A 27,082-nucleotide genomic window follows, 5' to 3' on the forward strand; every position below is an offset into this window, starting at 1 on the left:
ACCCATCAATTTAATTCCCTATAGTTTAACAGCTTGTTCATGATGACAATGCTGTTCTATGTCAAATCTCAACTCAAAAGAATTACTAAGACATCTTGATAAATAGATTTAGTAGAACATAACATAATGGCGTAGAACCTTTAACGCGTCCTAACTAATCACCACTAACACAATATACTTGGTAGTATAGTAGTATACTAATGATATTAAGAGTTGTCGTGAATAATTGGAAACTTGGAAGGCAAAGTTAACAGAGGCTAATTGATTCCTTTAGATTATGACTTTTAAAAGATCATACTTATAAAAGCTACCAAACGGAGCCTTAGTCAACTGAATGTTTTTCGTACGTAGCAAAGGATGGCCGGTCTTACAATTTGCATCTGTTAGGGTGATAATGATCGAGCCTATTCAAGTTTAGCGTCAGAAGTTGGAGCCACAGTACGTTTATCTTGGCTGGTTTGATTAACTTTGGTGGATTCATAATTAATCCTCCTCGATCCTCTAATTTGCAGTGGAGGGGTTTCCTCTTGTGTAATTGATGGTTATCGATCGTTTTAGCAAAATCTCTAGAAATTGTTCTAACATTATAATGTCCATATAATAATACCTCTATCTCTAACCTGTTTTTTTTCGTAAATTTCTAAGAAATGGTCTCAACTTATTTGGGAAAGTACGCGATTTTTACGCACAATTTTGTATGTAGAGAAACCTGTTATGTACAATGTGATCTAATCCAACAGTGACGTGGTGTACTACATACGGAGTACAAGATATAACTAGATCGAGTAGCTTAGTTTTCTATGTTTGGCGTAAATAGTCAAGCACATTTAGGCAATCACTTCAAATCAATTGATCACAATACTATCTTCAGTAGATCGAGTAGCACTTCAAATCAATCAGTTTCATTACCTCTAACGAGGCATAGTCAAGCACTTCAAGATTACTCAGCTCCAAGTTAAGCTACAAAGACCAGTACGTACTCTGTCTCGTTATTCACAAAGTTTTCTACAATTATTACAAACTCACAGCATAGCCAAAACAAATCCGATAAGTGGAACACAATTTCTGAAACCAACACACGAGTGGAGCTTATGATCAAGTAGAGTCAAATGCACGTCTTTCAGCGACATTATTCACAAAGTTCTCTACAGCATAGCCAAAACAAATCCGATAAGTGGAACATAATTTCTGAAACCAACACGCGAGTACAGCTTATGATCAACTAGTCAAATGCACGTCTTTCAGCGACTTTATCTTCTCAGGGCTCACTCTGGGGCAACCAGCAACCATCTCATCAAACCCCTGCAATTAAATAAACAAGATTATTAATGTAATCATAAACAATATTTGGACTCATTACGAACAAGAATATATAGGACTTCACTATAGGGGCTAAGCGATTTACATGTATTTTCTGTATTCCGTCCTCAGTATTCAGATAACGCAAGAGTTTCAGAACTGCATTACGACTGTTCAAGCCTCCAGCATCATCGAGAGCAAAATCTCCAGCAAGAAACATCAAGACCTGAATTGAATCAAATACATGTCACTATAACCTTCAAACAGGGCCAAGTTTTTCCAATCGATTGTCTAAAAATATTGAATCATAGTGTTAAAATACTAATCTACTATTATTATGTTTGTACCAAGTTGCTCTGTCAAGTTTTACAGTTGTATTTATACCCCCCAAAATAAAAATCCATGTCATTATATTACTATGTAGCTATATTGAATCATAGTCTGGAAAATATTAATGTATTCCTATGGTTATTAGTTGATGAAGAGTCTAACTTCAAGATGACCAGAAATACCCCTCTTTGTATCCAAGCAATTAAAATAGAAACTCCAAATTGACAACATCCTTTTTCATAAGTTTCACAGCTATTTGATAACCTACTAGACTACGGGGTGTGATATATAATACTAGGTCCTACGAAAAAATGATGCACCCCAAAAGCAACAACAATTTAAATAGAAGTATACAATTAATTAAGATAATCCTACAACAGGGCATAAACAACAAACATGACAATGAATATTTAACCGCGCCAAGTTGAAAGAGGAAGCAGTGACGATCTGAATGAGAAATATTTAAGCGAAAAAGCAATGCTCTAAAAGTGAAGTCACTGATGATACAACACGTACATCCTGTAAGAATACCGTGATATTTATTTTTCCTCTAAAAAAGCATCAAGAAAAAGTGTAGACAAACCACAAAACATCAATCAATACTCAATAGGGTGGACAAGTCTGTGGCTTGTAGTTTTGCATTTCAGGAAACAAATCATTTTCAAAGAACAATGGAAGTTAAAACAGAACAGAACCTTGAGGTACATGTAGCTTAATTTACCCCAGAACAACAAATGTATTAATGGGCAACACTCAACACAGCACAACCCTTTTCTAGAACAATGCATAACAACTGCAGTCAAAGAAACTATTAACTTCAGACTCTAGTACTATCAAAATATCATTCTAGATCATAAGCATTTCACCTACTTATTAATCCTATTGACTGCAGGAACTAATCTTATTAATCCTTCAACAAAAAATGAGTTTAAACTACCAATAGAAACATCATAATCTCAATAGTACCTCAGTACAATGAATTCCAAGTGGCATGGGTGTATCTTTGTACTCCTTCACTGGATTTTTCATCAAGTCATACAACTGTTTATCAACCTTCATAAGAAACCACAACATCATTTTTAAATATTAGCCTTATGAAGAAAGGTAACAATAAGACTTGGCTTGTTAAATGGGATGTCAAACAGACATAAGAAACTCAACAGTACCTCAGAGTCAGGAGTACCGAATGGGACATCAAATGCTATGTCTTTAAGGCCACCAACAGGGTCATGGGAGAGGAGCTTCAGAAGTGTGTCATCGAGCAAGGCCCTGTTATACTCTTTGATCACCTTCAAAGGAAGTTATAACTTCATCATAAGAGACTAAAGTTGATTAAGATAACAAAAAACAGGCTATTTAGTTTTTTTTTACTTTTCATGGAGGTGGAATTTCCAACAATAAAAAAGCATTATGTACAGAAAGTAAAAGTATTCTCAAATATGTAATATAACTCACCAAGGAGCGAGAGTACACCCAGCGTTTAGAATCTTGGAGGCATTGCAGCAAATGCGGAATGTGAGCTGCAATGTGCATAAGAAACATTAATTTCAAACTAGACTACAAGTATGAGTGCTAAAACAAAATAGTACTCTCATTATAAAAACCTTTAAACAAGTTTCTAGAACATTCAGCAACATTTGGATCCTCTGGATTCTGTTTGGAAACGTCATGATACAGCTTCATTTGCAGGTTTCTACCTTCATCAACCAAGACAAGCTAAAAAGAAGAGAATTAGTAAGAAATGACAAGAAAAATTGAGGATATAACATCTAGCTAGGAGAGTCAGACAGGAGTTCCTACCTCAAATCAAATATTATCTCATTGGAATACAAGACTTAGCAGCATATCAAAACTGAATCCAACAAACTTCATTGAAGCCTACATAATCCTAGACTGATTTATTGAATAGGTTAATGCCTCAATGGATCAAAGAATCGTCAGATAATTAATGTTCCAACATAATTATAGACACTCTGACACTTGATTTTGTAGCGTTCTAAAATATATCCCTTCAGCGTCAAAAGAAGCATGTCACTGAGAATCGGATAATGTACCAGAAAGTAAGATGTTCCCTTGTGTACTGGTTAGCGTATAGGTACTTCAAGATTTTAGCAGCATATCAAAACTGAATCCAACAAATTTCCTACATAATCCTAGACTGATTTATTGATCAAAGAATCGGTACTTCAAGATTTTATTTCGGTCCAAATCATCTAGTACTAGATCTGTATCACTTTTCTTTTAAGTCCAAACAGCTAAAATTGTAGAATGAATTTACTGTAACTAGATCTGTAAGACATTCTCATCCACACTCAAATACATCATCGATCTTTGTCGCTATCAATTTGAAGCATAAATTTCATATCCGCAAGACCACAACAAAGACGATAGACAAGTTTATTGTACCCAAACTTAATTAGAATACCAAACAGAAATCATAAAATCAACAAAATCAATAAATCATCAAGAAAAAACACAATTCCATAAAATCAATAAATCATCAAGAAAAAACACAATAAATCAACAAATTAAAAAGCTAGAGCACAATTCCAAATGAGCCATAAAATCAATAAATCGTCAAGAAAAACACAATTCCATAAAAAAATTAAACACCGGATTCGAACTAATTACAAAACCAAAACACATTTCGACAACAAATACACAGCACAATCAAATCAAAATATGTAAATTATACCTGAAAAACGACCAAATTCTTGCCAAGAAGACCTTCCAAACCCCCAAACTTCTGGATTTGGTTCCAGTAGAAATGTCTCATCTGGTTCCTCAACAAGCAGTCGTACGACCTGGAGTTTGTTAGGTCGGGAACAAACGTGCTTTTCTCTTTCAGTTGCTTGAAAGTTGTGATGCCGCCGCTGCCGCTGCCGCCGCCTCCGCTGTTTCCGCCTCCGACTATCATCCCCGGCACGTATAACATATCGGCGCCGAGAGCCGCGAGGTCCTCCATCGTCATCGTCAGGTCTCTCTCTTTTTCCATTTTAAGTGGGAGTGTATAATTGTGTAATTCTGTAATTGTGTAATTGTGTAAATGTGTAATGTTGCCGCCGTTCGCTTTTATTAGGACAACACGCAAGCTTCTCTTATAAAAAGAATTTACTGGAGATTTTTTATTTTTATTTTTATTTTTTATTATTACTTCGTATTTTTTAATGCAAAGGAACTAAGAAGATTATAATTGGAAATTAGTCAATGACTTATTTTCCCTTAAAGTTACAAATACATAAAAGTTAGAGGTCGTGCCGTATTAGCAGTATAAAGATAAATTGTTTTTCTTACGACCTATTACTAGAGCATAACATTTATTCGCTATAGATGTTTAGGTCTGATGTTTAAAACTGAAGACACGTAAATCAGGGACGGATCCACGAATTTAGAAATGGGGGTTCAAAAAAATTTATGATTTATTTTCTAATTTCTCATGTTTGCTCCTTTCGGGGGTTAAAGTTGAGAGGTGAGTAGTCGAAATATTAAAACATCATAATAAAATATATGTAGGAGGAATATTTTTTTTTGGGTTTTTATAACAATAAAACTCAACACCTAGTCCAAATTTCAATATGAATTTAAAATGGAAAAATCGAGTTTTTCATCTTTGAAGGAGATTTACTTTATTATAATAATTGCAACTGAACAAATAGCACACAAAGACACTAATAAAAAAAAGGAACATCATTCTTAACGATCATGGGTCATTATGCTATTGTATACGTATGAGGGGATTAATTAAGCCTCTAAGTTTAAGAAGCATGCAACTATAAGTCTATAAAAGTAGGGTATAAAAATACATTGCTATAGCTAGAAGTAATATTTCTTATGAAAAGTACAAAATCTTTTTGAAGAAAAAATAACATTACTATTTTTTTTTAAAAAAAATTTATGTAAAAGCAAAATCATGAACTATAGGAAAAAAAAAAAGAAAAAGAGATGAAGGAAAAAGGAAAAAAAATAAACATGAATAATATAGATGATCAACGAAGGACAAGTAAAAGACAAAAAGGAAAAAAAAAAAAAAAATCATATTTAACTTCCTTCTAGGAGGATTCGAACCCACACAAAATGTGTAACATAGTAATCAAGCAACCATAATGCTACAAGTATATTTCTTGTACTTAATGTAAGTTAATTAGACATAAATTAACTATTTCAGGTGCAATTAATTACCCAAATATCAATTTTACAGTTTTTTTCCAAAAATAATGGGGGTCCCTTTGGACCCCACCGGGTCTACATGGGTCCGCCCATGACGTAAATTAAGTATTTTAGTGAGCACCCTCTCGCCGCTCCTCTCTCTCCCTCTCCTTTTTCTCTCTTCTCTCTCATATTTTAGGGTTTTAATTTTCTTGGCCGTTTAGGTCGGAAGTAGTCTAATTTCTTCGGAAATTAGACTATTTCCGACCCTTCTTCTTGTTTTTCATTGTTTTTTCTTGTTTTGGTTTCTTTTCTGTTGATTTGTTCCCAATTTATTTGAGTTTTTCCTAGATTTTTCTAGGTTCTTGATTCTCATGGATGAGAATTTTTTTAGAGTTTCAATAATTGGGAAGAAGATTTTGGTTCATACAGGTTTATGATTTATCATCAACTCGTTGATCAGAACAATTCGTTCGCAGATTGCGGAAGACTCTACTTGGAAATATGTGAAATCACCGAAAATCACTGCTCGCGTCAAGCTAGAACCGGTGGTGTAACGCCCCGACTTCTAAACACCATTAATTAGGTTAATTATCTTTAATTTGCAGCGGAAACCCTAATTTAGTCGGAGCGTCACTTGCCGTATTTCCCTCGTGGAAAATACAAGGCGACATAACCTTTTTCAATTACTAAATAAACTTTAATAATAAATACTTTTAGCATCTGGTTAATATTAGTATTAAAATCTAACTCAAATCATGAGATCAAACTTAGAGTTTAATTAATACATCCCTTTATTACTAATGACATAATTGTCTCTACTAAACATCGATCGTGAATTTGATGGTTGCATCCTCACTCTAAGGCATCCCATGATCTTCTTCGTACCTAAAACAAAAGCAACATCGTGAGCCGAGGCCCAGTAACATACTACCCTAACAGCGTAAACTCATTTCAATTCATTTTATTTACTTTGCAATCAGGGAGAATAGAACATAGTAAAACATTTTCATAAATACAATAAAACATCATTTATAACTTGAAACTTTGATAGTTCCCATTATCTTTCTTAAAACCTTCTTTTTACTTGGTAACTGACAAGTTAGCCTTGCGGGACGTCTCCCACCTTGCGATAGTCCTCAAGGAGCACTCTCCCTTGTTGGACATACGCCCGTACCTAAATAGTTTCTCTTTTAGCTTGCGGTAACCCTCAAGGAGCACTCTCCCTTGTTGGGTGTCCCGCGGTACGGCGGTACGGCGGTACGTGCACGACCTAGAAATAGTAACCCCACTAACTGCCAGAACCGGTTACACTTTTATTTATCATGTTTCGTATCTTATTCGTAACTCATAAACATCATTCTTATAAAATCATTCACAAACACATTTAAATATCATCATTCATAAAACACACTTATAAACATATTTCATATCCCACAATCCTATAAAAACATATCATTATAAACATATTTCATAATCTCATAAAACACATTTCATAAGGGGATTGTGGGTGTTAGCAATAGATGTTACCTCAACCGTAGTTTATACTTCCTGTTCGATGGATCGTTATTCCTGAGCTCCGAGTTCGATTTCTTTCACAATATTAAATCATTCAATTAGTTATTAAACGATTAATATTTTAAAATTAATACTTTATAATAAGTTTATAAATAATTGAATTTACGAATTATAATTTCATAGTTTTAACGAAAATGTTATTATTAATCAAAATTTCAATCTAAATTCATATTTCATAAATCGATTTTATACGAATATTATTTAAACCAAAACTCTGCCGAAATATATTTATAATATTATCATTAAGAATTTATTTAATTGAAATGTTTAAGTAACCGTTTATTTTTACAAAATAATTAGATTGGTAAATAATTGGGCAAAATAACAAAACTCACTTTGGGAATTTGGGCCAAGGGAATGTGGGCTTAACTTGAGCAACAAAACAAAGTTCCAATTACTGGAACTCGTTTCCTTTGAGGGAAACAGAACACGAAGGAACAGGGGATGGACGAAGAGGAAGGGCGGAGAGAAGGGAGGTGGCGGCTGGATGGCTGATGCTTGGGCGATACGGAGGCGCGAAAGTGCGCCGGTGATGGTGGTTGTGGGTGCTGCGACAGCGAGAGAAAGGAAGGGGGAGCACGAACAGGGCGAGACAGGGGAGAGAAACAGGGGAGGGGTGTTTCCCGGTCGATTCTGGGCGGCGCAGCAGCAGCTGCCGGGTCTTGTGAGGCGGAGGTGGGTATAGAAAGTGGTGCGGTGGCCTGGGTGTGGTGGTTTCGTGGCTGGGTGGTGCGGCAGCGGCGAAGAAAGAGGGAGGCAGAGGTGTGCGTGAGAGGGAAGAGCAGGGGAGTGAGCAAAGAGGGACAGGGGAGAGCGAAGAGGGCGGAGGGGATGGTGGTTGGTGCGTGGTTGAGATGGTGGTGCTGGGCAGCAGATAATGGTGGTGGTGGACGGTGGTTGTCACGGTGGTTTCAGTGATGGTGGTGATTGATTGCTTGAATCAGAGAAGAGAGAAAAAGAAGTGGAATTGGTCTCTTGTTTTTGCAAATGGAAATTCTGAAATTGTTGAATTTGTAAAGGATTGAAGTGGAAGAAGCAAACTTGATTTTTGTTTTGAATGGAGACTGAAATGAAGGAAGAAGGAAGGAAGGAAATTTCCTCCTTACTTTGTACGTGGGGAGCAAGGAAGAGAAGAAAGGGAAATGGAATCTTGGTGCTCCAAGGGCATTTTCGTAATTTCACATGGTTGGCTAAAATTCAGAAATTCTGTTTCTATTTTTGGAAATTACTAAAAATAGAAATGTTAAATTAAAACAAAGTCTCGTAAAATATATCGTTAACGAAAAATAAATAAATTTTCGTTTATAAATTTATCGTTTAAAATAAATCGTAAAATCGTTTAAAATAACGAAATTTTTAAATTATTTCTAATAATTAAAACGAAATTACGTTAATACAATATTATTAATTTTAATAAATCGAGTTTAAAAATTTCGGGGTATTACATTCTTACCCCCTTAGAAAAAGTTTCGTCCTCGAAACTTGAATTGATTGTTGAAAGTCGAATATATTTGAATAAAAGTACGAGATTTTATTTTAAAACCAAGATCTCACGATTTCATTCCAGTTCCGACAATGTCTAGCTTACATTCCGCCATCTTCTTTAATGACTCCGCTTCAACTCAAGACCTAGAATCGAAGAGTAAAGAATACAAAAGGGGCAAAATTATATATCGACCCTTAATCGTCATTAAGGTCAATTACATTCTGCCAGCATCTTTCGTACCTCCACTTTACTTCATAAAATAGGATCGAGGAGCAAAGAACATAAAAGGGGCAAACTTGTTAGCTTAGACTAGGCTCCCATTTTACTTTGTGATATCTTGTTTGAAAATATTTTTCTTACCAAAAATAGTAATATTTAATGCAAAATTTATGACTTTGAAAATGAGAATAAATATTTATCTAACAATTGCAATACTCAAATAATTTGTAAAAGTCATTTATTATAACAATCTCATACTCTGAGCTCAGGAGAACCTCCATCGAAGACGACTTTCATACGTAACGATTTGTTATTACCAATACAATCATGTCAGCATAAACATAATTCATAAAGCATATCTTAAACACATAATTCTTTAATTGAAAATTTCATACATAAGCATAACATTCATATAACTAATGATGGTAATACATCTTAGTTTGATACTTGATTAACGCATATTACTTTCAAAATTTCCATCATTTAGTTTAGACTATTTCTTCTAGATGTTCGATCACGCGTTTTCAAAAGATCATTCATTCTTTACTCCATAGTAGCGAAGTCGTCATTGTCATTTGCGTCATCGCCTTTTCCTTGCATTAAAAACACTCTTCCATTCGAAGTTGCTCCACGTGGGGGATTACGGTTGAAATTTGTAGTGCCACCATTTCCTTTGTTTTCATCGTTTCTCCTATCACCTTGCTCTCGATGTATTTGAGGACAATCTCTGATTTGGTGATCTTTGCTACCACATTTGAAGCAATCTCGCGTACCAATTCGACATTCTTTCTCAGTATGGTTCCATCTTCCACACTTGGCGCATCCACGATTCTTGTTGAAGCTTTGGTTTCCGTTATTCCCTCCTTGATAGCTGACATTGACATTTTGTTTCTTATTGTTCGGTTGATTTTCTTCGAAGCTCCCTTTTCGTTTTCCATATGTTTCTTCTCGAAGCTTGATAATTCTTTCGACGTTAATTGCTCGATCGTACAACTCTTGGAAAGTGGAAATTCTAGAACTTGAAAGACGATCACGGATCTCAATGCTTAATCCTCCTTCAAATCGATTCATCCTTTGCCTATCAGTAGTCACCAGGTCAGGGGCAAATCGAGCAAGCTCATTGAATTTCACTGCATATTCTAGAACATTTTTCTTTCCTTGACTCAATTTGATAAATTCCGATTCCATTTGCATTTGTAGAGAATAGGGATAAAATTGTTCCCGCATAGCTTCCGTCAGTTTTTCCCAACCAAAACCAGGCTCATTTTGGATTCCTTTAACACTTTTCCACCACAGGTTGGCTTGTCCTTTCAAGTAAAAGACAGCATAGTTGACCTTCCATTTCTCGGGGCATTGAGTTGCATCAAATAACTTCTCCATATCGCTAATCCATTCCTCAAATTCAGTAGGGTCTGGCTTGCCATCATAGGTAGGGGGTTTATGAGAAGCGAACTTCTTGAACATGTTGGAGCATTCTTCTTGCTCTGACCTTGGCTTTTGACGATTTCCTTGCAGAAGTTCCGACATTATCAATCTCATTAAATCCATTCGATTATCGCTTGTTTCTCCTGGAGTGTCCCCGAAAATGGGATCCTTGCGCAATTCTTCAATTCTTTCTTGCATTCCTCCCAGCGCTAATACAGATTTGTGATTACCATTGCCATCGTTAACATCGTTATCGTTTCTAGTGCCGTCAATAGGAATATTTCCGCTTGAAGTCATCGCCGATCTGATCGCAAGGATACAACACTTCAGATAATCTTTTCTTCTTGAAATTAGACTAAGAAATTCTGCAAATCATAATAAAGAAAACATTCCCGTTGCGTTCCCCGTCCTATCACTCACACTCATTTCATTTTAACTTAGCATGATTTTAACTTATTCTTTTTACTCATTCCTTAAAATTCTTGCTTAAAACCTAGTAAATTTTTATTTCGTGCAAAACCCGTAAAGTTTAGCACTTATGGTCGCAGAACCTTGGCTCTGAATACCAAACTGTAACGCCCCGACTTCTAAACACCATTAATTAGGTTAATTATCTTTAATTTGCAGCGGAAACCCTAATTTAGTCGGAGCGTCACTTGCCGTATTTCCCTCGTGGAAAATACAAGGCGACATAACCTTTTTCAATTACTAAATAAACTTTAATAATAAATACTTTTAGCATCTGGTTAATATTAGTATTAAAATCTAACTCAAATCATGAGATCAAACTTAGAGTTTAATTAATACATCCCTTTATTACTAATGACATAATTGTCTCTACTAAACATCGATCGTGAATTTGATGGTTGCATCCTCACTCTAAGGCATCCCATGATCTTCTTCGTACCTAAAACAAAAGCAACATCGTGAGCCGAGGCCCAGTAACATACTACCCTAACAGCGTAAACTCATTTCAATTCATTTTATTTACTTTGCAATCAGGGAGAATAGAACATAGTAAAACATTTTCATAAATACAATAAAACATCATTTATAACTTGAAACTTTGATAGTTCCCATTATCTTTCTTAAAACCTTCTTTTTACTTGGTAACTGACAAGTTAGCCTTGCGGGACGTCTCCCACCTTGCGATAGTCCTCAAGGAGCACTCTCCCTTGTTGGACATACGCCCGTACCTAAATAGTTTCTCTTTTAGCTTGCGGTAACCCTCAAGGAGCACTCTCCCTTGTTGGGTGTCCCGCGGTACGGCGGTACGGCGGTACGTGCACGACCTAGAAATAGTAACCCCACTAACTGCCAGAACCGGTTACACTTTTATTTATCATGTTTCGTATCTTATTCGTAACTCATAAACATCATTCTTATAAAATCATTCACAAACACATTTAAATATCATCATTCATAAAACACACTTATAAACATATTTCATATCCCACAATCCTATAAAAACATATCATTATAAACATATTTCATAATCTCATAAAACACATTTCATAAGGGGATTGTGGGTGTTAGCAATAGATGTTACCTCAACCGTAGTTTATACTTCCTGTTCGATGGATCGTTATTCCTGAGCTCCGAGTTCGATTTCTTTCACAATATTAAATCATTCAATTAGTTATTAAACGATTAATATTTTAAAATTAATACTTTATAATAAGTTTATAAATAATTGAATTTACGAATTATAATTTCATAGTTTTAACGAAAATGTTATTATTAATCAAAATTTCAATCTAAATTCATATTTCATAAATCGATTTTATACGAATATTATTTAAACCAAAACTCTGCCGAAATATATTTATAATATTATCATTAAGAATTTATTTAATTGAAATGTTTAAGTAACCGTTTATTTTTACAAAATAATTAGATTGGTAAATAATTGGGCAAAATAACAAAACTCACTTTGGGAATTTGGGCCAAGGGAATGTGGGCTTAACTTGAGCAACAAAACAAAGTTCCAATTACTGGAACTCGTTTCCTTTGAGGGAAACAGAACACAAAGGAACAGGGGACGGACGAAGAGGAAGGGCGGAGAGAAGGGAGGTGGCGGCTGGATGGCTGATGCCTGGGCGATACGGAGGCGCGAAAGTGCGCCGGTGATGGTGGTTGTGGGTGATGCGACAGCGAGAGAAAGGAAGGGGGAGCACGAACAGGGCGAGACAGGGGAGAGAAACAGGGGAGGGGTGTTTCCCGGTCGATTCTGGGCGGCGCAGCAGCAGCTGCCGGGTCTTGTGAGGCGGAGGTGGGTATAGAAAGTGGTGTGGTGGCCTAGGTGTGGTGGTTTCGTGGCTGGGTGGTGCGGCAGCGGCGAAGAAAGAGGGAGGCAGAGGTGTGCGTGAGAGGGAAGAGCAGGGGAGTGAGCAAAGAGGGACAGGGGAGAGCGAAGAGGGCGGAGGGGATGGTGGTTGGTGCGTGGTTGAGATGGTGGTGCTGGGCAGCAGATAATGGTGGTGGTGGACGGTGGTTGTCACGGTGGTTTCAGTGATGGTGGTGATTGATTGCTTGAATCAGAGAAGAGAGAAAAAGAAGTGGAATTGGTCTCTTGTTTTTGCAAATGGAAATTCTGAAATTGTTGAATTTGTAAAGGATTGAAGTGGAAGAAGCAAACTTGATTTTTGTTTTGAATGGAGACTGAAATGAAGGAAGAAGGAAGGAAGGAAATTTCCTCCTTACTTTGTACGTGGGGAGCAAGGAAGAGAAGAAAGGGAAATGGAATCTTGGTGCTCCAAGGGCATTTTCGTAATTTCACATGGTTGGCTAAAATTCAGAAATTCTGTTTCTATTTTTGGAAATTACTAAAAATAGAAATGTTTAATTAAAACAAAGTCTCGTAAAATATATCGTTAACGAAAAATAAATAAATTTTCGTTTATAAATTTATCGTTTAAAATAAATCGTAAAATCGTTTAAAATAACGAAATTTTTAAATTATTTCTAATAATTAAAACGAAATTACGTTAATACAATATTATTAATTTTAATAAATCGAGTTTAAAAATTTCGGGGTATTACAGGTGGAGTACGAGATGTGATTTAGAATGCAGAATAGTAATTGTTTTGATTGTAACAGTTATGTATTTTCTTTGAATCTGTATCATTGTATATGCCGTATAACTTATTATTAATGGATATTGTTATTCCCCGTCAAAAAAAAAAAAAAAATGTTTACAACTAAAGCCATGGATAAGATATGTCGGTATGCCATTATGTCACGAGCTATGAATCTCACGTCACACATTTGTAATCAATTAAAGGTGTTGAGGAATTAGTTTCTCTAATTAATTTTGTTTTAAAGAGGCCCAAAGTCAAAGTTTAAAGTTTACCCGGCCCTTTGTTAAATTATATGATTGAGTGGTAAGCCCAACACCCATTATCCGACCCATTAGCCTTTTTAATGAACGGACAATTATATACGGAGTAGTGATTATTAAATCGTCTTTTTAAAGTCCTCATTTTATTCAAAACTTGTGATTTTAGTGAGAATATATATGATGTATATAGAGGTGGCAGTTGAAAGTTGAAAAAATATATAAATTATATAGTGAATTAATATTCAATAAGAAGGATATGAAGTTGTAAATAATTCATATTTCAACCAACGAAAGGAAAATTTGAAAAAATAATTTATTGATGAAAGATTGGGTGACACATGTCAACTAATCATCTATGATTTTACTTTTTAAATAACATGTATAAATGTGTGGTCGTGTGGGATAGGTTATAAATCTCACCTAAGGATGTCAGTGGGGCGGGTTTTACGGGAGACCCGCCCCGCATTGACCCCAAGTAGGTGGGGATGGAGGTAGGTTTGGCAGGTAAAGGGACGGGGATGGGTCCAAATTAAATCAAGTCAGTTATCTTCTTAATTAACATATACTAACCAGAAACTCAAAAATAAACAACCCCTTAAAACAAGAGCCAGGCAAACAAGAAAAATCCCATTTTGAGTACTCAATACTCTCTAGTCTGTACAAGAAGTAACTGTGAATATAGGCACAAGTATCTGTTAGTCTGTTACAGACACTGATGAATGTATTCTTGACAGTCCAAAGAGGCAAGAGGAAGCAAAGTGACATATAAGTAATAAAGTCAAGAGTTGACAATATGGCATCATCACTCTACTTTCAACAACCCTTCAGCTGCATAGGTGCACTACTTATCAACATACAGAACACTTCCTACTCCAAAAATGAAAATAGCAGGAAGATAAATTCTGGAACATGATTACGAACCATAGCTGACAGGATATAACTTTAGCAGAAAAAAGAGTCGAACAATCATAATTTGAACAAATAAAGGTCTCTGTATTTTCGACATATTCAAATCACTGTACTAAAGACGCACCATTGAACTGTTGATAAACATCAATTGCCATTTTCCCTACTATCGAAAGCGGTAACTCAACCTGTAATTCATTCAAATGCTTCTCTTTACACTTTATGGCCTGTTCACACAAATAGCAAAAGGTATACAAACACAAGAATCTGAGTACTAAACAGTAAACAACATGCCCAAGAACAGTAAACAACTTCCTCAAAACCCCAATCACTCTATTTTAATCATCACGCACTCAATCAGGAAACACCCAAATAAAAAGGGGGAAACCCCTTAAAATCAACAAATTATAAACCCTAATTTAACAACAACAACAACAACAACAACAACAAAAGAAATCAGAAAACAAGATGTTAACATGAAGATGTTGACAGAAAACAAGAAGCTTCACTTAGTTAAGGAAAGCAATAGATGTCTGAAATCGTGATTTACAAGCACGTATAATGTCAGTTACAGTACTTGAGAATCTGTATATCCAGTTAAAACCGGCCACATGTACTAGAAGCTTAGAGTTACATTACTTGCATCCCTAAGGTCTAAGCTACATTACTCAGCTCCAAGTTAAGCTACAAAGACCAGTACTCTTTCTCGTTATTCACAAAGTTTCCTACAATTATTACAAACTCACAGCATAGCCAAAACAAATCCGATAAGTGGAACATAATTTCTGAAACCAACACGCGAGTACAGCTTATGATCAACTAGTCAAATGCACGTCTTTCAGCGACATTATCTTCTCAGGGCTCACTTTGGGGCAACCAGCAGCCATCTCATCAAACCCCTGCAATTATTATTTTGTTTAAAAAAAAATAAACAAGATTATTAATGTAATCATAAACAATATTTGGACTCATAACGAACAAGAATATATAAGAACTTCACTACAGAGGCTAAGCGATTTACATGTATTTTCTGTATTCCGTCTTCAGTATTCAGATAACGCAAGAGTTTCACAACTGCATTACGACTGTTCAACCCTCCAGCATTATCGAGAGCAAAATCTCCAGCAAGAAACATCAAGACCTGAATTGAATCAAATACATGTCACACCTTCAAACAGGGCCAAGTTTTTCCAATCGATTATCTAAAAATATTGAATAATACTCCTTAGTGTTAAAATACTAATCTACTATTGTTATGTTTGTACCAAGTTGCTCTATCAAGTTTTACAGCTGTATTTGTACCCCCCCAAAATAAAAATCCATGTCATTATATTACTACATAGCTATATTGAATCATAGTCTGGAAAATATTAATGTCTTCCCATGGTTATTAGTTGATGACAGTCTAACTTCAAGATGACCAGAAATACCCCTCTTTGTATCCAAGCAATTAAAACAGAAACTCCAAATTGACAATCTGAATGAGAAATATTAGGTCCTACGAAAAAATGATGCACCCCAAAAGCAACAACTTAAATAGAAGTATACAATTAAGGTAATCCTACAACAGGGCATAAACAACAAACATGACAATGAACATTTAAGCAGTGACAATCTGAATGAGAAATATTTAAGCGACAAAGCAATGCTCTAAAAGTCAAGTCACTGATGATACAACACGTACGTCCTGTAATAATACCGTGATATTTATCTTTCCTCTAAAAAAGCATCAAGAAAAAGTGTAGACAACCCCCAAAACATCATTCAATATCATTCTAGATCATAAGCATTTCACCTACTTATTAATCCTATTGACTGCAGGAACTAATCTTGTTAATCCTTCAACAACAAATGAGTTTAAACTACCAATAGAAACATCATAATCTCAATAGTACCTCAGTACAATGAATTCCAAGTGGCATGGGTGTATCTTTGTACTCCTTCACTGGATTTTTCATCAAGTCGTACAACTGTTTATCAACCTTCATAAGAAACCACAACATCATTTTTAAATATTAGCCATATGAAGAAAGGGGAGTAACAATAAGACTTGGCTTGTTAAATGGGATGTCAAAGAGACATAATAAACTCAACAGTACCTCTGAGTCAGGAGTACCGAATGGGATATCAAATGCTATGTCTCTAAGGCCACCAACAGGGTCATTGGAGAGGAGTGACAGAAGTGTATCATCGAGCAAGGCCCTGTTATACTCTTTGATCACCTTCAAAGGAAGTTATAACTTCATCATAAGAGACTAAAGTTGATTAAGATAACAAAAAGCAGGCTATTTAGTTTTTTTTACTTTTCATGGAGGTGGAATTTCCAACAATAAAAAAGCATTATGCAGAGAAAGTAAAAGTATTCTCAAATATGTAATATAACTCACCAAGGAGCGAGAGTACACCCAGCGTTTGGAATCTTGGAGGCATTGCAGCAAATGCGGAATATGAGCTGCAATGTGCATAAGAAACATTAATTTCAAACTAGACAAGTATGGGTGCTAAAACAAAACATTACTCTCGTTATAAAACCTTTAAACAAGTTTCTGGAACATTCAGCAACATTTGGATCCTCTGGATTCTGTTTGGAAACTTCATGATACAGCTTCATTTGCAGGTCTCTACCTTTATCAACCAAAACAAGCTAAAAACAAGAGAATTAGTAAGAAACGACAAGAAAAATTGAGGACATAACATCTAGCTAGGAGAGTCAGACAGGAGTTCCTACCTCAAATCAAATATTATATCATTGGAATACAAGACTTAGCAGCATATCAAAACTGAATCCAACAAATTTCATTGGAGCCTCTATCACCTACATAATCCTAGACTGATTTATTGAATAGGTTAATGCCTCAATGGATCAAAGATCGTCAGATAATTTATGTTCCAACATAATTATAGACACTCTGAGACAAGAAGTAATATATTGTAGCGTTCTTAAATATATTCCTTCAGTGTCACAAGAAGCATGTCACTGAGAATCGGATAATGTACCAGAAAGTAAGATGTTCCCTTGTGTACTGGTTAGTGTATAGGTACTTCAAGATTTTAGCAGCATATCAAAACTGAATCCAACAAATTTCCTTTTTCCTCCTAATCTGGATGGGGAAGATGATAATCCAACAAATTTCCTACATAATCCTAGACTGATTTATTGATCAAAGAATTGGTACTTCAAGATTTAATTCGGTCCAAATCATCTAGTACTCCACTACTCCGTATGATTTTCTTTTAAGTCCAAACAGCAAAAATGGTAGCATGAATTTACTGTAATTAGATCTGTAAGACATTCTCATCAACACTCCAATACATCATCATCGATCTTTGTCGCTATCAATTTGAAGCATACATTTCATATCCGCAAGAAAACAAAGACGCTAGACAAGTTCATCGAAATAATGTACTCAAACTTGATTAGAATACCAAACAGAAATCATATTAATATTGACCTAACAACAATAAATCAACAAATTAAAAGCTAGAACACAATTCCAAATGAGCCATAAAATCAATAAATCATCAAGAAAAACACAATTCCATAAAAAAATTATGCAAAACGAAACACGGAATTCGAACCAATTACAAAACCAAAACACATTTCGACAACAAATACACAGCACAATCAAATCAAAATATGTAAATTATACCTGAAAAACGACCAACTTCTTGCCAAGAAGACCTTCCAAACCCCCAAACTTCTGGATTTGGTTCCAGTAGAAATGTCTCATCTGGTTCCTCAACAAGCAGTCGTACGACCTGGAGTTTGTTAGGTCGGGAACAAACGTACTTTTCTCTTTCATTTGCTTGAAAGTTGTGATGCCGCCGCCGCCGCCGCTGTTTCCGCCTCCGTCTATCATCCCCGGCATGTATAACATATCGTCGCCGAGAGCCGCGAGGTCATCCATCGTCATCGTCAGGTCTCTCTCTTTTTCCATTTTAAGTGGGACTGTGTAATTGTGTTATTGTGTAATTCAGTAATTGTGTTTGTGTGATTGTGTAAATGTGTAATGTTGCCGCCGTTCGCTTTTCTTAGGACAAGCTTCTCTTATAAAAAGAATTTACTGAGCTTTATTTATTTTTTTATTTTTTTTATTTTTTTTATTTTTATGCAAAGGAACTAAGAAGATTAAAATTGGAAATTAGTCAATGACTTATTTTCCCTTAAACTTATAGATACATAATAGTTAGAGATCGTGGCCGTATTAGCAGTACCCGAAATAGACAAATTAAAATCTTCTAATAAAGGTTTAGTACAAAGATAAATTTGTTTTTACGATCTATAAAAATCGGAAAATTATTTTTTACCGCCTAAAAAACTAAAATTCATATTTTACCACTTTAAAAAAGATAAGACTTGTATTTTTACCATCTGAAAACGGAAAAATAGATGAAATCGTTATGTACCACTCACTCCGTCTCTTTTTGTTCTTTACGTTTGGTATTTTATACATGTTTTATATGATGAAATTTAATGTTCTAATGGAAAATGTGAGAGATTAAATGCTCCAGTGAATTTAATTGGTTAAAATAATAATTAGACACAAATTTTGATAGAATATTAAAATATTTATGTGATAATATAAAAAGAAATTAAAAAAAAATTGAGACACCCAAAAAGAAAAACATAAAGAACAAAAAAGAGACGGAGAGAGTACAACCTAGGGGAGGGAAATGGAAAATACGGCTTTTTTGCATTTTTTGCCAACCAATCAACCATTTTGTTGGTGAGTCTGTCTTCAAAGATCAAAGTAACGCCTTGGAGACCTTCATTTTTTCCCCGAATTCATCAAGCAACTAAGTAATACCCGGAGTTACACACAGCAGGGCCATAGACATCATTCACAACTTGAAGGCAGTCAGTAAAAATAATGCAACTAGACCACAGATGATCTTATATCCACGAGAGCGCTTCTTTGATGCCCAAAAGTTTTGCCTAGAACGCATCATGGGCATAAGCATGCCCAGCTTTGCCCACGACCCAAACACCATATTGGTTTCTAGCCACAAAAGCAAAACCTGAAGGAGAAAGAGGGGGAAGGAACGAAGGAGTTGTATTCTGGATTTGGCCTAATTCACTTGTTTGAAAATATTTGGAATTTGGATTTGGATTTGGATTTGAATTTGGATTTGGATTTGGACTAAATCCAACCCTTAAAGAAATAAAGCCATTTTTGAGAATTTGAAATACCATTTGAAAGGTTCTCCTCTTTGCCCAATTTCCTAACTTTTTTTCTCTCTCCTCTCCCAAACCCATCGTCGCCTGACTCGCCTCAACCGTCACTCCACCACCTCTCTTGCAATCAACCACCGCTTCATCACAACCACCATCACCTTCCTGATGACCACCTCCATGGGCCGCCTCCTCCCTACGGTCGCTTCCATATACTATGCCATATCCTTCTAGAAATTTCTCCATATTTCTCTCTCCTGTTCATCACATAACTAATCATTCTACTCAAATTAATCACCTAATTCTGCTTCAATTAACACCTAATTAAGCACAAAAATTTCAAATTCACAATCTTCATTGGAAATTATCAGTGATCAACCTTGGAATTAAGAGTTGTAAATTTTCACCTGACAATTAAGAAGATAAAAAACAACAGAGCTTGATTAGGGATTGAAATCGCGCATAATAATCAGAGCAGCAACAAAGTTGAAGAAAACTTCTTGGAGGAAACGATAGGGAGGAGAAAGAAAGCAAGTGACCTGAGAAGATTGAGGTTTCTCCGGCATTGAGAAGAATTGGGGGAGGAGAGAGAATGACATGATATTAATGTTTGCAAGAGAATCATATTGCAATTGATAGATGTGTTTGTTTGGAAGAGAATAGTATTGCGGGAAGAAAATCATGTGTTTGTGGATACAAAGGAAATCAAACTGTTGATTATTACTTGATTATTTTTGCTTGTTTGTTTTTTTTGACAAGAATTTTTGTTGCTGTTGTTGAATTATATAAGAAATAAATGGTTCATGTATTCAATTATGAAATTAGAATTCCATAGTTTTCCAAACACCAAGTGAATTTGAAATGATCATTTAAAATTCTTAGTTTTTCCCAAACATAGTATTTGGAATTGAATTTCAGTATTTGAAATACATATTTGAAATGACTCATTTCAAATGAAATGATAGTATCCAAGTACTATCTTAATTTGCTGGCTAACCTATCCTACCATAACTACTAGAAGAAAAACCTCATTTTGGATGACCCACGGCACCCATATCTAACCCCAACAATCCCCATTAATTCCGACTTTTGCTCATTTAGGAACTATCTAGTCAATCTAGAATTAAACTTGCCTTTTGTTTTCCAATCTAGAAAAAATACGATCCAGTTTTAGGACAACCTGACAGAAAGAATTATGTCACAAGTCTCAGTTGGAAAAAAGGAAGAAACCAGAAGCTGAATTTGAGTGATAGGTATAGAAAGAATGTCCATGTCGATTTCAACTCCCCTCGTCTAGGTAGTGGCCCCAGCCATAATTAATCGACCTAAAAGACACATTAATCATTTGCCAAACACACACTATTAATCTCGACATTAGTAGAAAACTCCAAGCCTCCCTTATCCCTCGGACGACACATTTTCTCACGGGAAATCTAAGCCATTGTTCTATTACTAAATTCCTAATTAAGGTTACTCCAAGTAATACTAAACACAGTTTTTTATTGTGGCGTAAATTACGAAGTGGTCATATTTTTCTATTGTTTTTATTGCAACTCATTTTTTAATTGAAAATCATTATTATAAATTAACTGAATGCTCAAAAAAATTATTGAAGTTGTGTGTTGTATCTCCCATGGCTCCTTTTTGAGTCGAAATAGTTGAAGAGCATTAGTTTGCCCATATCTCAAACTCGATGTGAGATCCATGGCTGAATGCTTGTTTAAAGCACCCAACTCGATCATCATTGGGGAACTCGTAGGTTCGATTCCTCTCTCGGGCTTCACTAGATCCTCGTAAAAATTCTTCTTGAGAAACAATAGGGGCAGTTCGTTCCTCTTCCGGCCAGATAAGAATTCGACCTATTTCCAGAAGTCTCTGTTTTCAAAGGTTGTTTCCGCTAAGCCAGAGGTTGGTCTAGGGGGTGTATAGTCCGATCGTCCAAAGAAACCTGAGACACTAAGAGATCCAACCGCCATTGGTGAACTAAAATGACACTGGGGCTGATCCCTTTCCTGTTGATGCAAGTAACTAAACTGCCTTAAGATACGAATGATAGCCCGCAACCTTTCCAAAATCTTCGCTTTAGAGACTTCATATCCTAGCCTTGCGCCCTTAGGAAAGTCATCAGTCCTCTTGAACAACCTATGATGATTCATATCCTCTTTGATTAACCGCCTTTTCAAATTTCATTCCCCTTAATAAAGAATTCAATAACATTTGACTAACTCGGGTTTAGTTAAACAGTATTGATCCCCGGAGATTCCTTCCAAGGAAATGGGAATGGATATAATGGCACAGGCTCTTTCTGAATATTGATGCACTCACCCCCTTTATTGACTAGTGGGATATTAAAGCAGAGGACCCTCTCGCCGGCCGATCTTAGTCTCCTCCTTTTGTCCAATAATTCTTTCTAACAGTCGTGAACAAGCCCTGCTAACAACTCTTTGTCCAATTCTATTCCTATCTCCTGCTCCATAAGGGTCAGAACTCGATCCTTTCATTAGACCTCGAATGCGCTCTGACTCTTGGAGGAAGATCTGCTTGCGAGCATTGAATCGTTGCAGCTTTTGCTATTGGTCGACAAATCGCTGCAACCAATGTCCCGAAAGTAGCCTCCATCCTCTTTTGAGTAGAATGACGGGCTCTTAGCAATAGAAGTGGGCATTAATGGAGCTTCTAGGACTGTGTTGAATAAAGCTCTCTTTGTCCATATAATCTTGATTTTGTTGTAAAAAAACGTATGAAGTCGCTAGAGCGCAGTTTTTGGATAGTGTCAATTGGCTTATTCGATGCTCACTACCTGAATTCAGGAGTTAACCTGGTCGAGATCAGATGATGCAAGGATCAGATTTGAGAAACTTTCTGGAAATTCGCCTCTTTCGGGATCTTCTATGACTCTATTAGCTTCTTTCTTCCAACGTCCAATGAAGGTCACTTCACTCGCCTAAGAAGGAGTTACGTTGTGGGACTTTTTGGATCAATTGCTGAGGAGCAGACGATCTTGGCTTAGAGAGATGCACCTTTTAGCTTGTTATCGCCTTTTAGGTTCTTGCTCTGGTTTCAGGGAATCCTTCGCTAAAGCTCATAATGACCCTGCTCTTAGGGTGGATTTATGGAATGCACTGAAGAGAATAAGTGAGAGTATTGAGAATAATGCTTGGATCGTTGGGGGTGACTTTCATTATGTTCTTAATCTTGATGACAGAATTGGTTCTCCTGTCACTTTGCTTATGTTTGGCGTAAATAGTCAAGCACAGGTAGGCGTACAGTTGATCACAATACCATCTTCAGTAGATCGATCGAGTAGCTTAGTTTCATTACCTCTAACGAGGCTTAGTCAAGCACTTCAAGGTTACTCAGCTCCAAGTTAAGCTACAAAGACCAGTACTCTTTCTCGTTATTCACAAAGTTTTCTACAATTATTACAAACTCACAGCATAGCCAAAACAAATCCGATAAGTGGAACACAATTTCTGAAACCAACACACGAGTACAGCTTATGATCAACTAGTCAAATGCACGTCTTTCAGCGACTTTATCTTCTCAGGGCTCACTTTGGGGCAACCAGCAGCCATCTCATCAAACCCCTGCATTTATTTTATTTTATTTTAAAATAAGATTATTAATGTAATCATAAACAGTATTTGAACTTATTACGAACAACCATATATAGGACTTGACTATAGGGGCTAAGCGATTTACATGTATTTTCTGTATTCCGTCTTCAGTATTCAGATAACGCAAGAGTTTATGAACTGCATTACGGCTGTTCAAGCCTCCACCATTGTCGAGAGCAAAATCTCCAGCAAGAAACATGAACACCTGAATCAAATACCACATGAATAAATTAAAAAAATAAAAATAGAATCAAATCCATGTCAATATAAATTTGAAAGATACAAAACCTACATCCTGCAAGAATACCATGAAGTTTATCTTTCCTCGTCAAAACATTAATCAATTCAATAGGGTGGGGAACTTTGTGGCTTGTAGTTTGGCACTTCGGGAAACTAATCATTTTCAAAGAACAATGGAGGTGAAAACAGATCAATCTGACTCATAACAACTGAAGTCAAAGAAACTATTAACTTCAGACTCTTACTATCAATATTATTCTAGATTATAATTCAAAAGCATTTCACCAACTTACTAATACTATTGACTGCAGGGACAAATACTATTAATCCTTCAACAACAAATGAGTTTAAATTACCTAGCTGATATTGCTATTTTTAAAGCAATAGTTCCATTAGAAACATCATAATCTTAATAGTACCTCAGTACAATGAATTCCAAGTGGCATGGGTGTATCTTTGTACTCCTTCACTGCATTTTTCATCAAGTCGGACATCTGTTTAGATACCTTCATAAGAAACCACAACATTATTTTTTATGAAGGTAACAATAAAACTTGGTTAGTTGATGTTTCAAAGAAACATAATAAACTCAACAGTACCTCACGGTCAGGAGTACCAAATGGGATGTCAAATGCTATGTCTCTAAGGCCACCAACAGGGTCATTGGAGAGGAGCTTCAGAAGTGTATCATTGAGCAAGGCCCTGTTATACTCTTTGATAACCTTCAAAGGAAGTTATAACTTCATAAGAGGCTATTTAGTTTTTCATTTTTCATGGAGGTGGAATAGCCAAAATTAATAGTAAGACCTTTAAACAAGTTTCTAGAACATTCAGCAACATTTGGATCCTCTGGATTCAGTCTGGAAATGCCCTGAAACAGCTTCTCTTGCAGGTCCCTATGTTCATCAACCAAGACAAGCTAAAAGGAACAGGATTAGTAAGAATTAAACGGAAAGAAAAATTGAGGACATGAACATCTAGGAGAGTCGTACAGGAGTTTCTACATACTCAAATCAAATATTATCACATTGGTATACAAGACTTGGCAGCATATCAAAACTGAATCCAACAAATTTAGGGATTATAATTTTACAGCAAAAAAAGTTAAATTGCTTGAAACCAAAAAAAACATCACCAAACTGTGAAAAAAAATCTAACCATCAGATCCTCGGGGCAAAGCCACATTCGAGTAAGGTTCTTCACCTAGGCCCTAGGAAGGCGACTAGAATCACACAAACCTCCGAAAAAATCCCTTTTGCAATGTCAAGATAATTAGCGGTTTACACTGACCAACTTGCAGCTAGATAGATAAGGGAATAGCCAGAAATTTAAAGGATAACACCCCTTTTGCTATGCCAGGCATTTCTACTAGATCATTGTGAACAAGTCTCAGCAACACTACAAATATAAAATTCACTTTTGTCTAGATTTGATAGCAATCCAGAGTAAATAATATTTAGTTAAGTATTGCCCACTTCTCCTACTGGAACTGTAACTATCAGCAATGAGTCAATGACCAGTGGATTGATAGTATGATCATGCTGCCTTGTTGATTGATTCACTGCAGATCCTTTAACAATGCATATTATGCCAAAGTTGGAGGTATAAGCACTTCAGAAATGAACAGATTGGAGATGAAGTTACAGGTATAAGCACATTAGGCTTCAAGTAAACGTATATACATTTAGGAGATATTGTTTGCTGTTGGAAAAAGAAGGTGGAGGATGTCAAATTGATTGGCCAATGAAGACATGTTGGGTTAAAGAGAATTGGTCAAGAAATGACGAATACCCACACACGACTCCAGTTCTTCGACACTTTATTTCGGTCCAAATCATCTAGTACTCCGTATCATTTTTTCTTTTTAGTACAAACAACAACATTGGTAGCATGAATTTAAGGCGTCAACAGTCCAATACATTATCTTTCTCGCTATCAATTTGAAGCATACATTTCATAACAGTGACCCATATCCGCATCAAAGAGAGGTAGACAATTCATGGATATATTGATATTGACATAAGAACAATAAAATAAGACCTCAGCAAAAGGCGGGCCAGGCTGGGATCGGGCGGGGCGAGGATATAAAATCTGTCCATTATGTCGGACCGGGCCAAACTTGGGCCAATTTTATGCCCAAACCCGTTATATCAGGCCAAAATAGCGGGCTTTTCAAACCATTTATGGGCTTATAACTAAAATTATAGTTTTACGTTATCCGAAGCCCGCAAATTCAAAAAAATCGGCCCGGCCCGAAAACGGGCCGAAATATGCTGCCCAAAACGCGGTAGTCTTCGGGCCGGGCCGGGCCATGTTGATCAGCTATAGCACAATTACAAATGTACCATAAAATCAATAAATCATCAACAAAAAAACACAATTTCATCAAAAATTATGCAAAATAAAACACGAGATTCGTTCCGCTTACAAAAACAAAACACATTTCCACAACAAAAACACAACACAATCAAACAATTATTCAAAAATATGTAAATTATACCTGAAAAAAGACCAATTTCTTGCCAACAAGTTCTTCCAAACCCCCAAACTTCTGGATTTGGTTCCAGTAGGAATTTCTTATCTGGTTCCTCATCTGGCAGTCGTACGGGTTTCTCAGCTCGGGAACATTAAAAAATTTCTCTTTCAGTTGCTTGAAAGTTGTGATGCCGCCGCCGCTTCCTCCTCCGCTGTTTCCGCCTCCGTCATGAAACACAAACCGTATCGGAATCCTCTCCGGCACCAATATCATTTTGTCGCCGAATTCCGCGATGTTATCCTCCGTAATCATCACGAACTTTCCCTCATTTTCCATTTTAAGTGGAGTGGGTAAATGTGTAATAATCTTATGGCCGCCGTTCGCTTTTCTTACAACAACACGCAAGTTTCTCGAGTAAATAGATCTGCAGGTCCCTAAACTTTGCCAAAATGAGCAGTTAGGTCCCTCAAGTTTCAAAAGGAGCATTTAGGTCCCTCAAAATGGATGGAAACCGCTGCTTTTTGACTTCTGTTACTAACGGCCGTTAAAATTCAATTAAATTAAAAGGAAACTAAATAAAAGGCACTAAACGACAAAAAAACAGTTACATTTACCATTTACCAATAATTAAATAAAGGGAAATTCATTTCAGTTAGTTTTTTACAAAAATATAGCCGTTGAGGCTCTCAAAAAACAGAGTATTTAACATTCCATGGCAAATAAAACACTTAAAAATTTTGTAGAACGTGAATTATGAATTTTGTTACAATTTACAATTAGACGTTGCACTTACCGATATGTCCAATATTTCATGCTCCTGAATCTAATTTATTTATCAAGTTTAGA

General features: G+C 36.0%; 1 protein-coding gene and 2 long non-coding RNA genes across 6 annotated transcripts; all 3 read right to left on the minus strand.

Annotated features, from left to right (window-relative positions):
* Positions 1 to 880: 880 nt before the first annotated feature.
* On the minus strand, positions 881 to 26,640 carry LOC110805057 (uncharacterized). 4 transcript variants are annotated; one of them, XM_056829018.1, is made up of 7 exons: positions 18,381 to 18,772; positions 3,234 to 3,345; positions 3,085 to 3,149; positions 2,796 to 2,918; positions 2,596 to 2,682; positions 1,406 to 1,525; positions 881 to 1,302 (listed from the first exon to the last, which is right to left on the minus strand). In XM_056829018.1, the coding sequence occupies exons 1-7, from the start codon at positions 18,666 to 18,668 to the stop codon at positions 1,219 to 1,221; spliced, it is 879 nt and encodes a 292-aa protein (XP_056684996.1). In that variant the 5' UTR covers positions 18,669 to 18,772; the 3' UTR covers positions 881 to 1,218. The 4 variants fall into 4 exon arrangements, with proteins under 4 accessions (XP_056684996.1, XP_021866353.1, XP_056684995.1 ...); XM_022010661.2 differs by lacking the exon at positions 18,381 to 18,772 and adding an exon at positions 4,325 to 4,705; XM_056829017.1 differs by lacking the exons at positions 881 to 1,302; positions 1,406 to 1,525; positions 2,596 to 2,682; ... (2 more) ...; positions 3,234 to 3,345; positions 18,381 to 18,772 and adding exons at positions 15,216 to 15,629; positions 15,752 to 15,871; positions 16,626 to 16,712; ... (2 more) ...; positions 24,568 to 24,679; positions 26,261 to 26,640.
* Positions 6,332 to 8,451, minus strand: LOC130461087 (uncharacterized). Its single transcript, XR_008921411.1, has 3 exons — positions 7,689 to 8,451; positions 7,306 to 7,367; positions 6,332 to 6,663 (listed from the first exon to the last, which is right to left on the minus strand). It is a non-coding gene; the product is annotated as an uncharacterized lncRNA (long non-coding RNA).
* Positions 11,241 to 13,413, minus strand: LOC130461088 (uncharacterized). Its single transcript, XR_008921412.1, has 3 exons — positions 12,416 to 13,413; positions 12,033 to 12,094; positions 11,241 to 11,390 (listed from the first exon to the last, which is right to left on the minus strand). It is a non-coding gene; the product is annotated as an uncharacterized lncRNA (long non-coding RNA).
* Positions 26,641 to 27,082: the final 442 nt, after the last annotated feature.

Source organism: Spinacia oleracea, chromosome 5 (genome assembly GCF_020520425.1).
Source record: "Spinacia oleracea cultivar Varoflay chromosome 5, BTI_SOV_V1, whole genome shotgun sequence".
NCBI lineage: Eukaryota > Viridiplantae > Streptophyta > Magnoliopsida > Caryophyllales > Amaranthaceae > Spinacia > Spinacia oleracea.